Source organism: Scomber scombrus, chromosome 3 (genome assembly GCF_963691925.1).
Source record: "Scomber scombrus chromosome 3, fScoSco1.1, whole genome shotgun sequence".
NCBI lineage: Eukaryota > Metazoa > Chordata > Actinopteri > Scombriformes > Scombridae > Scomber > Scomber scombrus.
Window position 1 is genome coordinate 18993488 of NC_084972.1, and position 13584 is coordinate 19007071.

At 35.0% G+C, this 13584-nt stretch overlaps 1 protein-coding gene across 1 annotated transcript; it reads right to left on the bottom strand.

The window, feature by feature from the left end:
* Positions 1–3105: 3105 nt before the first annotated feature.
* Positions 3106–7750, bottom strand: synprb (synaptoporin b). The gene is made up of 5 exons (XM_062416119.1): positions 7727–7750; positions 7049–7173; positions 3888–4086; positions 3574–3765; positions 3106–3483 (listed from the first exon to the last, which is right to left on the bottom strand). Exons 1-5 carry the CDS (start codon positions 7748–7750, stop codon positions 3106–3108), a joined length of 918 nt encoding a protein of 305 aa, XP_062272103.1.
* Positions 7751–13584: the final 5834 nt, after the last annotated feature.

The window sequence follows — 13584 nt, forward strand, 5'->3', positions numbered from 1 at the left end:
TTTAAACTTTCTAAATAATAAGCTCTATGATATTTAAACAAAATAATTGTTATCAATAATGTTGTTGTTGGGGTTTATGGTACAATAACCAAAAAGGTCTTAAAATGACTTTGGGGAAATTTGCAACTGTAACTTGACTATAAGGGGGAAAAAAAGATAGAAAAGAAAAAAGTGTATGTATTGTAATAGTAATATCTTCTCTTTATTTTTTTGATGTCTGACTTGGATGGATTTTGGTTACATTGACTCATTTTTATCTGCCACCTTTACATCAATCGTTCAAAATAAATGATTAAAGTAAACTACATTATTTGTCAAACTAATTGCTCCTTTGCCAGGTATTACACTTTAAGCTTTGTTGAATAATGAACACATGAAGGGGAAAAAAAGAAATCTTCTGATAATCACAAATAAGAAAATGACAACGCTGTCTGATGGCAGCTTGCTACAGAAAATACAAGCTTCTAAGCAGCAGTTGTTTTTGAGCCTTAAACAATGTTGGCATTGCATCGACTGTTGTTGTTGATTTTCTCTCTTTTTAAATTAAAGAACCACACACCTCCCTTCCTCTGCCTTCCCCAAACCAACCCAAAACCCTGATTAAGTGGTACTAAAACAACTAACAAAATTGGGTTAAAATAACACAAGCCATATATGATGAGTGGGATGCTGTAAAGAATGTAGATTGTACAGATTTGGGGAGATTAGCTGTCTCAGTGACTAAATGGATGAAAAACATCAATTTATTGTTTATTAACAGTATTACTGAGAACCATGAACTTAGTTTTTATTCAATAATAGGAGACTTTGACTTGACAACTTAAACTTGTGAATTTAATCCATGTAAGCAAACCTAGCTCCTTGTCATCAAAACTCTCATTCAAACTCTACAGGTTGTACGATGGTTAGAGTGGTAAGAGTGTTTGGGTATTAGTCAGTATTTTGTTAATGGTCTTAGACAGGATGAAACAGATACCCTGAGGGATTATCCCTTTAGCCTTTGCAGTTGAGATGCTCCTGATACACAGGGTGGAACATGCTTTAGTGTCTTGGCTGGTGTCTATATGGAGACCAATACACCAATATAAACTCTTATGCATAAGAGTCGATATTCATTAGTGATTCCCTATGTTGTTTTTCCTCATTTCTATTTCAGCACTTCCTTACACCTTCAGCCTCTTTTTCTTTGGCGATGAAGAGGCATACAGCTCAAAGCAGTGCCATGGTAACAACAACTCCACAGTTAATACACTCTCTTTGATATCAGTTACTGAAAGCCAGAGTACCTGTCACTAAAAAAATACACAGAGTAACACTGCATGTTATGAATTGTATAGACATAATGTTCCTTTGTAAAATGATCAGTATGGTACCGAGTGTAACAATAAAGGTATTGAATGAGATGGATTATATGTTTCATGGTTCTCATACAGGAGATTATTCAGGTTTCATTTTAAAAATAAATCCCATTAAAATAAGTATTTATCTAAAAAAAAAAAGGACAGAGACACTGGAGTTCTGCATTGATTATAATATCAGGAAATCCATTATTAATGACAAAAGGAGTACATTATACAATAACATATCAAATATTTATGGAGAGCTGTAACATATTAATTAGATATAGAGAATTTCTGCACATACAGTATTTTTCCATCAAACATAACAATACAGGCCAAACTGTGATCTGTAATGTGTAATACAACTATATACAAAATAAGGTAAACAATTCACAGGCAAAAAATCAGTAACAAGAGCATCTCAGTCCAAATCCAAACATGATGCTACAAAGCAACCAAATAAGTGGTTATTTATTCTTTAAATTCAATTTAAAAGTATTGGAAAATCATCATGTAGTTAATAGAACAACTATGGGACATTAAATAATTTGAGTACATTGTTTACTAATGTAAATGGATTCAAATATTCTTAAATATTCTTTGTAATAACAAACTTAAATGTACTATCTAAATCTTTAGATGTAAACTGTAATGTAGTAATAGACTACCTGAACTACAGTTTGCAGTTAAATTGGGTTCTCATTTTAAGCTGCCTCTGTTAAAGGTACACTGCAAAAAAATGAACTCTCCAACTTTATGTGATTGACTATCACACTGCAACTGCTTTTATGTTATTATTGTTTCTGGGCATGTTTAGTTGTTGCAGCAAACAAGGTTGTTTACCAAACTTAAAAAAAAAAAGATTATAAGATTTTGGAACACTGGTATATTATGGTATATTACTTGTAAACCAAAGTGTAAAAACTACATTTCCATTGTGTGCAACACATGCTAACACACACATCACGTAATGTGTTGTGCCTTCATATTCCAGCATTTATCCAACTACAGGTATTTGTCATGATGGGTTTCATTCATTCTGCACAATACCAATGAAAAGTTAGGTGTTATGTAATGTGTGTCTGTATTATTATGTGTATATTTGTATTTATATTTTATTTTATGTATGTGTTTACTATGATTGGGTTGTATTTTTATTTCTCAAATTCCATGTTTTTTTTAAATTTTTTCTGTTGAATGTTTGTTTTATGTAAAGCACATTGAGTTGCCACTGTGTATGAAATGCGCTATATAAATAAAACTGCCTAGCCTTGCCTTGCCTTGCCTATATTTCATTGTTCCATATAACTATTACATTTAATGTGGCACACATGTTTCCATCGTCATGACGGCAAAACAATGGTGGAGTTGCATCAACCATAAAAGTTGCTAAATGACCAGCAATTCATTTTCCTCTTCATTATAACAAAAAACACAATATCAAACTGAAATACTTACTGTATTATATGATTGGACTGCCAAATGATCTGAGATGTACAGAACAAAACCCTCAAGGTGATTATTTTTAATCAGTAAAGCTTCAAGCTAAATCAGCTTCTAAAAAACACATTACATTAGAGAACATTAAAGTATCTTTTTATAAAGATAAAAAACAAAAAAACAATATATTTAAAGGTCATATATATGTCAAATATGTATTAATGTCATTTCATTACATTATCTATGTTAATAATCATGAGTTCACAGTGTGAAAATGTTAATGCCAATAAAACATGTTTCCATTATGATAAATGCCTAGGCAAATTCACATCTCATTGACAAATATCATTGGCCCTTGGGAGGCGACTTTGTTCTCCCTGTCATAAATGACTGGTTTACCAAGGTATGTCTGTGGTAAGCTAAAGCTCACTTGTGATTGGTTGATGCTACCCTGTCTGTGTACCTGCTGACCAACATCCCCCATTGACTGTTTGAAACTGTCTTGTCTGGATGGTTGTGGACCAAAACTCTCCTCTGGCTGGTCAAAGCTGCTTTCACTGTAGAGCCGCTGCCGCATTTCACTGGCACGTTTCCCAGAAGCACTCCTGGTCGGGTATCTCTGACCGGTCTTGTACCAGCCTGTCTCTTTGAACACAAACCAAATATTTCCAACCCACAAGACAACGTTAACAAAACCAAAAACCTGAAGGTAGAAAAAGGGACAGGGAGGAAATGTTATTCCGAAGGTTGCTGTTTTATCCAATTTTAGGTTGCATTTGTTGACTATACCTACCACAGATGTATTAAGACGTGACCAGAGAGGCTCCTGGGTAGCTGTGCATTTATTCTCTTGAGCTCTACAGGCGGAGATGAGCAGGAGCACCTGTGTTGGGTTTGTGGCCGTCTTGATATTAGAAATGGTTTTGGCCCAACAACAACTGCCGACCAGCCACATGAAGGAGAAGATCACTGTAACAACAAAATCCTGAACAGAAGACACAATTAATTACTTAATTCAGTATATTTGATGTCATACAAACACACAATTATCACATTATATTGTATGTATAATAATTCATTATTTGTTGAAGGTATAAACTCACTGACCACAAGTGGGCCTCTGTTGTTCTTTAGGTACTTGTTCTGGTAGAAAACATAGACAATGGTGGCCAGCAGAGAGTACAAGAAAGCAAAAACACCCACGGTCACAAAAAACTGAGCAGCTGAGGAAAAGTCACCATCCAGGAAGATAATCTCTTCTCTCTTTGCGTCACACAAGGGAGCCTTGAAATGCACTTGTTGTAATCTACAAGAAAGGAGGTTTACAGTGAATGTTTGTGAAAGAACAAATGAGTTGTTGAACTCTTTGAGGAAAATCTGTCTCTAGGAAAATTGTCACTTTAAAACAGCCATTGTTCACTGGCACTTTGAGGGCATTTTCATTAGCAAGCTAAAAATGGCAAAAATGAGAAAGTTCAAGCCCAACAAACACAAAAACACAGTTAAGAAAGCAATTTTTAAAAATTTGGAAACATGTTGGACTGCTTCTTTTCCATGAGTCTTCTGTGAATTTGGTTTTGCATACAGAGGTAGAGATTCTGCAAGATTCATGAAGAAACTACCAGAGAGAAAAGCCAAGCAGCTGTACAGGATCACTTTTCTATGTGATATAAAGAAGCATCTGGAATATGTAACAGTTTCCAACTTGTTATCAGACAGTGTCAAAGAGAAGTTCCATATTTATTTGAGGGGGGTGAACACTGGCCCCATACATATTACACTCATTGAGGATTTATCAAAACATTCGATGACCTTTACATTATTATTTCATTGCTTCTGTATCATGACATATTTCAGAGTGAAACAGGATAGGCAGCCGAGACATAATGTTGGGAGGAATTTCATTTGAATGTTGAATAGTGGGTCTGTAATAAAGAACCTCAGCTCTGTGCCGCTAAAAGTTGAAGACCGATTGATGGATAGATGTTGTGGCATTATTCGTTGAAATTGGTGGTTCAGGCCTAGTTAATCAAGTCATATTTTGTTTTACAGGAAGAGAACATGATTGATTTTAATATAAGAATACAAAGAAATTGATTTTTTTGGCATATATTGTTACATATGTGCGCAGTATGACTGGGGATGTGATCTAAAAGGGTTAAACAGCATTTTAAATTCCATTTCGACTTACAGCAATCCCTAAAAGCATAGCACTGTAGCCTCATAATAACACCTTTTGCAGACAGCAGGGAGATCTGTGTTGAACTGTAAGAAATAATAAAACTGTGACAGTTGATGATAACCGGTTGCAGGAAACTGGCAACAGTCATTACTTTTGCTGAAATGTAAGCATAAATTTACCATTGTAATGATTTAATTAAAAAAAAAACACAGAAGATGTTTCAGTCATTCTGTCACTGTCCCTTGGTCACCTTTAGATCAATCAGTATGCAAAAACACATACATCTGTCTTATTCAGGTGCAGAGTCCTTCTACAGACTCATAACACTGATGAAAACTTCTCTTTAAGTTTTTTCATTTTTCCATTCTCTTTTATTTTTCAGCAGTGGGTTTCACTATACTAACAAACATATAACACTGTCAAGTCAGCTGAGCTGTTAATTACACACTTATCACTGACACTGATGGGTTGGTTGACTACACAGCTGCACCACAACACCAGTGGGTTCACACCACAATCCCCATACATTTCATCATGCAAAGGATAATGGTGACCAGTAAGCTCTTTAAGATATTAAGACATGTAAAACTCATTCAGTAAAACAAGGAGGTTTTCCTTTTACCAAGGCAAGAAAAATACCTTCAGTGGTCTTGAGATGATTATAATAATCAAATTATAAGATGCATGTGTAAAATTTCAAAAATATTTTTAAAGATAAAATATAAAACAATATTAGTCATTGTTTGTGTGAACACACTTTCTTTTAGGTTGGTGACAAATAATTCATGGATGATTGCATAAATTAAATATTGCTACTAAGCATTCCTTAACCATATCCATTGAAATGTTTGTGTTCACATTATAAACTAAAGTGTGAATTATGAGAATCATTGATAAAGACACTTTACCAGACTTTCAGAACAATTAGAGACTAAGCAGACATGTCTACAATAATCATCACTGCAGTGGCAGCCAGACAAAAAGATTTTAAAAACTGTGCAGCCCTACTCCATCATGTTGTCAGGCCCAGTGGAGAGGAGCTGGCCTCTCTTTAAGCCCGCCCAATTTAAGATGAGGAAGCTGGACAGCTGAGCAGAAGCCGGACCAATTTAAGATCCCTGAGTTTAAAATGTTTCACTGCATTATTAGACCAAAATGAACTCCCAGCCCGATCAGTCAAGACTCGAACCTCAAGAGGTCGCTTTTGATGTCACTTTTGCACTTTGTTGCTACATTTTTCTTTGCAGGGTGCACCTAACCTGATGTTACTGCTTTGAGATCTAATGATAAACAGAGGAGCAACTGAAACATTCAACGTTTTTCTCATCCTTTTTTTTCATTGACAGCTGAGTTAAAGACCTTACATGTAAAAAGACATTTTTTGTAACTCAGATAGCAAAACACATTTTTTGATCACTGTGCTCCAATATTCCCTGTGTAAATCAGCTACTGATCATATTGGGTGAATTTTCGATACACAAATCTTAACAGACATTGATTTCAATTCATTGTTTTATTGTTCAACTAAAATCGTATGGCCAAGTTGTGACAAACAAAAAAGGTGAGAAGACTTTCAGTACTTTCTAAAATGTCACTTCATTGCAGCCATGAAGTCAAGGACCTGTTTACTTGTAATAAACATCACTTCAGTTCACTTGTCATACTAATATAGTCTAAAGCATGATTTGCCAAAAACAGAATTTACTCACTTAAATAGTTTGCAATATATTTTGTATTCTATCATTGGACCTCTTTTATTGTAAAGAAAGTTTAAATTATAGACTTTGACTCCCACAAACCTGCATCTATTCATAACTATTTGGAGCTTCTTCTTTGTGCATTTAAATGATAATAAGATTACCATTAAACAAGAGAGATTATGAGAGAAGATATGTAATAATCAATAGTTATTGTTTATGTATCCATAAACTATTAATCCAATTATTTCAATGGTAAAACCTAAATATAATTTGTGAAATGTATACATATCAGGGGTGTTTTACCATAGTTCAGTGAATTTGCTCTGTTTCAGAGGTACTGCGGGAATTAAGTAAGATGTCAAAGAAAGCACAAACAACTACTTTACCTGAAAGGATACCCAAAATCAATGTTGATGCTGAGGTTACTCTGCCTCCTGTTTGCACAGTCCACTTTAACCTGGAGATGACCAAAGTATCCTCCACATGTTGCAAAAGCACAAATGGCAAAAATCTATGAAACATAAAGATAATTAATTTACTCACATTCAATTGCAAAACTCAAACCAGTGTGTGTAGCTGTGTATAATGTTTACACATCAATAAATTACAGGACTGATTCTCAAGATTTATAATTGGATTTGAAAACAAATCCTGCATAATTTAAAAGTCGGAAGACAACTGACGGAGCTGCTCACTGTGTGCTGGAGGGTGGCCACAGCAGTACAGTGAGACTCATTTTGCAGTTGTAACATACAATTCTGAAGCGTGTCATTGTTTTGTCTTCGTCTGTCTTATATAACAAAAATTACAATATTGTTCATTTGCAGAATTTGACATGAAGAATGGGAGATTTACAGTAAACTATTCTGAGTATAATTTTTTTCATTTTTAAAAATAACATAACAAACCAGATAGACATTTCTTCAAGTCAGTTTTTAAATAAACATCAAGATCAAACCTTATAGTGCAACTTGTTCAATCTAATATGCATTAAAATAGAAATGAAACAGCACTGATTATAACAAAAAAGAATCAATACATGACTATAAAGAAATGAAACTTACCGGAGCAAATATAACCATACACATTTAAAAAACCACAGAGCTCAAGTCCAACTCCACACAGTGTCTTCAGCTTTTGTCATCAGGTTGAGATGAAACTGATGAATACAGTGAAAGGAGAACGACTCTTCCAGCGCAGGGGAGGGCTTACAGAAGATAGAGTATCTTCCCCAAGGAGGAGTCTGATATAATCTGCACCTCTACAAATAGCCAAAATTGTATTTTGTCTTCATAGTCCCCACAATTTGATTGTAATTTTTATTCTAAGACCATAAAGACCTTGCTCTCCAAAAATCTTTTGAATTTTTGAAATGAGGCTGTATCAGAAAGATGAAACATTTGGTCACTGCACAATGAAAACAATGTGTCTCCAAATCTGGTGATTTTTAATTTTTCAGACAATTTGAAGGATTTTTCTGTGGGCTGAAATTGTGGAGAGGTCATTTGTAAATGTATTTCATCTACATAAATGATTTGAATTTATGAGTTTCTCTGTCTTTCTGAATCCACATGGGTTATGGTAATGTACAGCGATTAATTAAATAAATTTGAATATGCATTTAAGTAAGTAATTTCCTTGAATAGAAACAGTGTGTGTTGCCATGGTAACGAAAGTGTATTACGTACGCCCTTGAAGGGAAAAGTATGACTTCCTTACTGCAGTGTAATAACTCTCATCAGCCCCTTTACAGTAAGTTCATGGTTTTCTAAAACAAACTATGAAAACATGACTAAAAATGTGATGACAAAGTCCATGATGATGAAGCAGTCCAGTATTGTATATTATAGATTAAAAGGTTGTTTTGTATATTAAATGTAGATTTTTATCTTTATGGATACCTGTATTGTTTCCTTATAATAATCCACTGATGATTAAGCTATTGGTTCTGTTATAAAAAAGGATTTTGCTGACCTCTTTTGGTGGCCAATTTGTATTACAGACAGATTTGTTTTAGCAATGATCAATTAAGGGTGGTGCAAATAAGAGTAACATGAATAATGTACCGCATGTCTGTTCTGATTTTGTGAAAATAATTTATCTTCAAACTGTGTTCAGTGATTAAAAATTACAGAGTGGTCTATCTGGGGAGATGTGGTATTTAACAAATAATAATATACTAATTCAAATTCTGTGATTTCTTACTGACAGTATTATTAAATACACTTATATTTCAAATACTACACACAGAAGACTAAATAATACGTTTTTATCCTATACTATGCAGATGCCAATTTATTATGTGTCAGAGTGTGTTATGCTGTCCCTATGCTGAGACCTACTGAGTAAATGAGATTCCCACCAGAAAATAATTACAAACATCATTAACAGCCATTAATTTCAAGCTGATGTATGTTTGATCATTACAAATTGTTGCTGAAATGTTTAGCATATATACAGGAATATCTGAAATCTGAAAACAGCAAAGGTAGCAGCCCATTTATGATTAAAAAAAAAAGTAAGAAAAGAAAAACAACAGCATAAAAGTCATTAGAAGTGTGAGTTGGGAAGTTATTTATGAAAAGAAAATAGCTTTGCTTGCCTAATTCCCTCAGGCAGGTTTTTGATGTTAATGGCAAAGTGACCGATCACATTTTTGTTTTCAGTCTAGACTGAAAAACAGTGCAGAGGATCAGTGGCTGCTGTGTGGTTCATATGAGGCAGTCAGGATCTCTTGAAATCAACCCTGAAAATGACAGATATGCAGTACAGCAAGGTCTAAATGAGAATGTTGCAGTTAATTAGCAGAACAGGGAAATAAAGGAAAATTTAGAACAAACATCTCACATTGAATACACATAAGCACTTGGGCTAAAGAAGAATATTATTTTGATATATTTATTTTACTTCAGTGATGCATCATTACTAACCTATGTTTGTTGGTTGTATTTGCAATTACAAGCTAAAGTGGTGCATACTAAATATTTGAGTATGTACATATAGAAAAGCACCTATTATGCAGAATGCCTCCTGTCACTGTGGTGGTATAGTCTGATCAACAACCATACGTCATGTTTTGTAATCTATAAATCTACAGTCTGACATTTGACAAGGAACAACCACTGAAAAATGCAGTGAGTTAAAACACACAGGTTTCATGTGAAATGTAATGGAATAGAAGTGAAAAGTCACATAAAATGAAAAAGTAAATTAATCTACAAGTACCTAAAAAGAGCAAAACCTTCCTCATTTTCTATTACTGCTCATCCACATCATCACTAACTATACAACTAACTGGGTAATCCAAACAGCAGTCATTATAACTCCACCAAACAAGCAATATTAGTTTAAGAAGTTACCTTCCTCCATTGTCCTGGGAGGGAAGCTCATTCTGCCACCAGCAGGTGTTACTATAGCAACCCCATCAAAGCTGTTACAGTTTAACGGACTTTGTTACGTCCACGACTTTGTCAGATCTGTGACCAAACATTGACAGACTTATTTTATCTACTCTCCACATGTTGTTGTTGTTGGACCATTCCCTGTACAGTTTTTACTCATTTCATGTTAGCTGCTTTGTGAATGATGATTTGTTTGTTTGCCATTAGCTGTCTGACAATAATGTGTTGGTAATACAACGTGACTCTTCATTTACTGCTGAGCTAACTAAGTGTGCCACTCTTTTTTACTTTTAATTACTACATCAATTACTGCATTGTACTTGGTCTTACAATACGTTATTAATTTATTAACTTAATTTGTGGTATCTCATCTTTTTATCTTATCATTTATGTTGATGTCCAATACTGTCTCATGCTTGCCTCCAGTAAAATCCTGCCAACTCCTGTCTTCAAACCTTACTGGAAGTGTGTTTGCTTTGCTGCATTGCACCTCTATGTATGATGATTTATTTCAGAACATATGACAAACACAGTCCTAGTAATTCAATGATTTTAGAAGAGAGAGTGGGGATCAATGGCATTGTAGTCTCTGGTCTTTAGACAGATAATGAAATGCTCAGACACATCATTATTCTGCACTGAGAAACAAATTAATTGGAAAAAGTCTACAACTCTGGAACGCAGCCATAAACATGGCGATTATTGTTTTTGGTGACCAATCATCCAGTCACATCAAAGAATAAGAAGCACAGAAAACACAATTAGCTTTGAAGTTTTTCTCATCTGCCTCCATAATGCTTTTAGTGATGTAGTCAAATATTCACTTTTGTTTGTGCCTTTATTGTTTACACACAACAAACTACATCACTTATAATGTTATTTGATGACTTGGCCAAAAGAGGGCAGTACTTAATCATTTCATGGAGAGGAAAAGCTGCAGTGATGAGCCCTTCTCACTTTTTCCTTTCTCACTGCATTTGATCTTTTTCCTCTCTCCAAATTCCAGTTGAAGAATGTGTCTCCTGTACATGCAAACAAGCTACATACATCTCAATTCACCCACTGTGCGCACAGCTGATGAGAAGATGTGTTTGACGAACAGCTATAAGGTTTTTTCAACATGGTGAGGCTCCAGCCTCTCGCTGCATTATTAATGAATCTTTTTCTGGCATCATCTACCCCCTCTACCCTGAAAACTGTGGGAGGAAGAGACGAGCATGAATCTGGTGATTTTCATGAGGCCTTTACCTATCATTGAGCAGCAGCCAGCACACAGTAGAGAAATGTACTGTCCAAGGAGGGTGTTTTTTTTGTGCTTTTCTTGCAGGATGACCACCTTTGGCCCTGAGGTAATCTGGAAAATACAAGCCAAGAAGAAGATATAAGCCCACTGGAAATCAGATTTTAGGTTGAGTGGATAAAGTAGATGTAGTTTTTTTAAATGGATCTTTCCAGTGTAGCTTGGATTCATATTCATATTCAATTTAAACATGTTAAACTGATGTTTAAGCTAGATGTGAAAAAACAGAGTTCATATTATTTACTGTATAGCCTCTCTGTATTTCCTTTTTGAGTTCTCTTGAGAACCTGCTATACCACTGGAAAAAACAACAACATGGAGGACTGTCTTACATAAACGTATTTGTACAGATTGGTAAATTCTTCAAAACGGGCTTCTTCATACTCCGACCAGCCAATTAATAATCATCTCAGTTTAGACTGTTAAGCATTTTACTCCTCCACAAACCATGCTCAATTCCACATTGAAATATAACATATGTTACAGCAAATGCTTTAAAATGCCAGTTATCAAAGATGTAAACATGTTCTTGGTGAAATCGCTGAGTGTCATCATACAATATTTGCTGGGCGTGAAGCCCTCTCTGAGACGGCCACAGTAGCTGCAATGCTGACACTGACCCTATTCCATCAATCTCACATTAAAAACGCTCCCAGCATTTAAATATTTCAAAGAGCTCCTCAGCTAACTCGAGAGGAGCTCTGAGCCTATTTGTGTTTGTGTGTGTGTGTGTGTGTGTGTGTGTGTGTGTGTGTGTGTGTGTGTGTGTGTGTGTGTGTGTGTGTGTGTGTGTGTGTGTGTGTGTGTGTGTGTGTGTGTGTGTGTGTGTGTGTGTGTGTGTGAGAGAGAGAGAGAGAGTGAGTGGGTGTGGGTGTGGGTGTGTGTGTTGGACTAAACACCAAACCAGTGACTAAAAAGAGGAATACAGATCTGAATGATACACACTCAAGTGCTCAAGATAAATCTCTTGCTGCTAAGAATAATCCCACAATTCATGTATCTCTCTGGCAGTCTTTAAGAATATATACTGAATACAATAAACTTTGTACTGCACTGTATATGTATAGAATGACAGGAAGGATTTATAAATGCAGAGACGTGAGGGAGGGAAGTCATGAATATATTATTATGCAGTTATTCTGTGATATTTCAGCTGTGCTGCACTGTCTAGTGCGTCACTGTGTTCTTTACATATGCCGTCTGTGTCAACTCTCCAAAGGCACCAACATTACAGTGTGCAAAAGACACATGCAGGAACACACATTCTCATTAAACACACACACATTAAGGTACAAAACACAACACTAGTGGGCTTTTATTGGTTCTGTTTGTGTGAATATTACGATTTTCCTTCAACTCTGGTTCTTGTATTTATTATAGATTTCCACTTTAAACATTTCAATATAAAAAGGCTTTCAAGTGACACTTAAGAAGATGCTGAGATTGGCAGGTGTGATAATAAATTCAGGCAATTCCCCATAGTATATGACTACATTTAATATTAAATATCTCGAGTAGGGTCAAGGAAAGTTCAAATGATTCATCCACTGATGGTGGTCCATCTGATAATGTTGGTAGAAAATCTCAACCAGCAGTCATTTTATTTTCTCCAATGGAACCTATAGTATACTGCCATGTTTTTGCTGGTCACCATTAATTTGACAGTTATGTTGATATTCGTGATATGAGGTGAAGGTGTTGCTTTAATTTCATGAACATTGTTCAAAGCTCATTCTTGACCAGTTGGAAAAAAAGTTTATGGATTTTACAAAACTTTCTCACCAAACGGTCCATTTAGTAGTTGTACTGGAGCTTTCAATCATATAACATGATCTTCATCAGAATACGGAGTTTGCACAGTTGCCATGGACTTGTAATTTTCACATTTTGAGGACTTGACTTGGATTCTTGATCTTGGAAACAGCAGTTTAGATAACAATTACACCAAAAGTCAATTTATTAGCTTTTCTGGAGCTTCAGTCAAGATTGAACTTTAAAACTCAACATGAATAGGAAGTCCTTAAGGCACTTAAAAAACGAGAAAAAAGAAACAAAGGAATTTCGGAACATTTCCATTTCCATGAAAACTCGACAAACTTTGTCCTCTGATAAAGATCATGTAATATATGATCAAAAAGCTAAATAGAGCTTGTAATCAGATTGTTTCATTGTCAGATGTTTTTCACATTCATGAACGTTAGTCTGAAAATGAAGATTGACC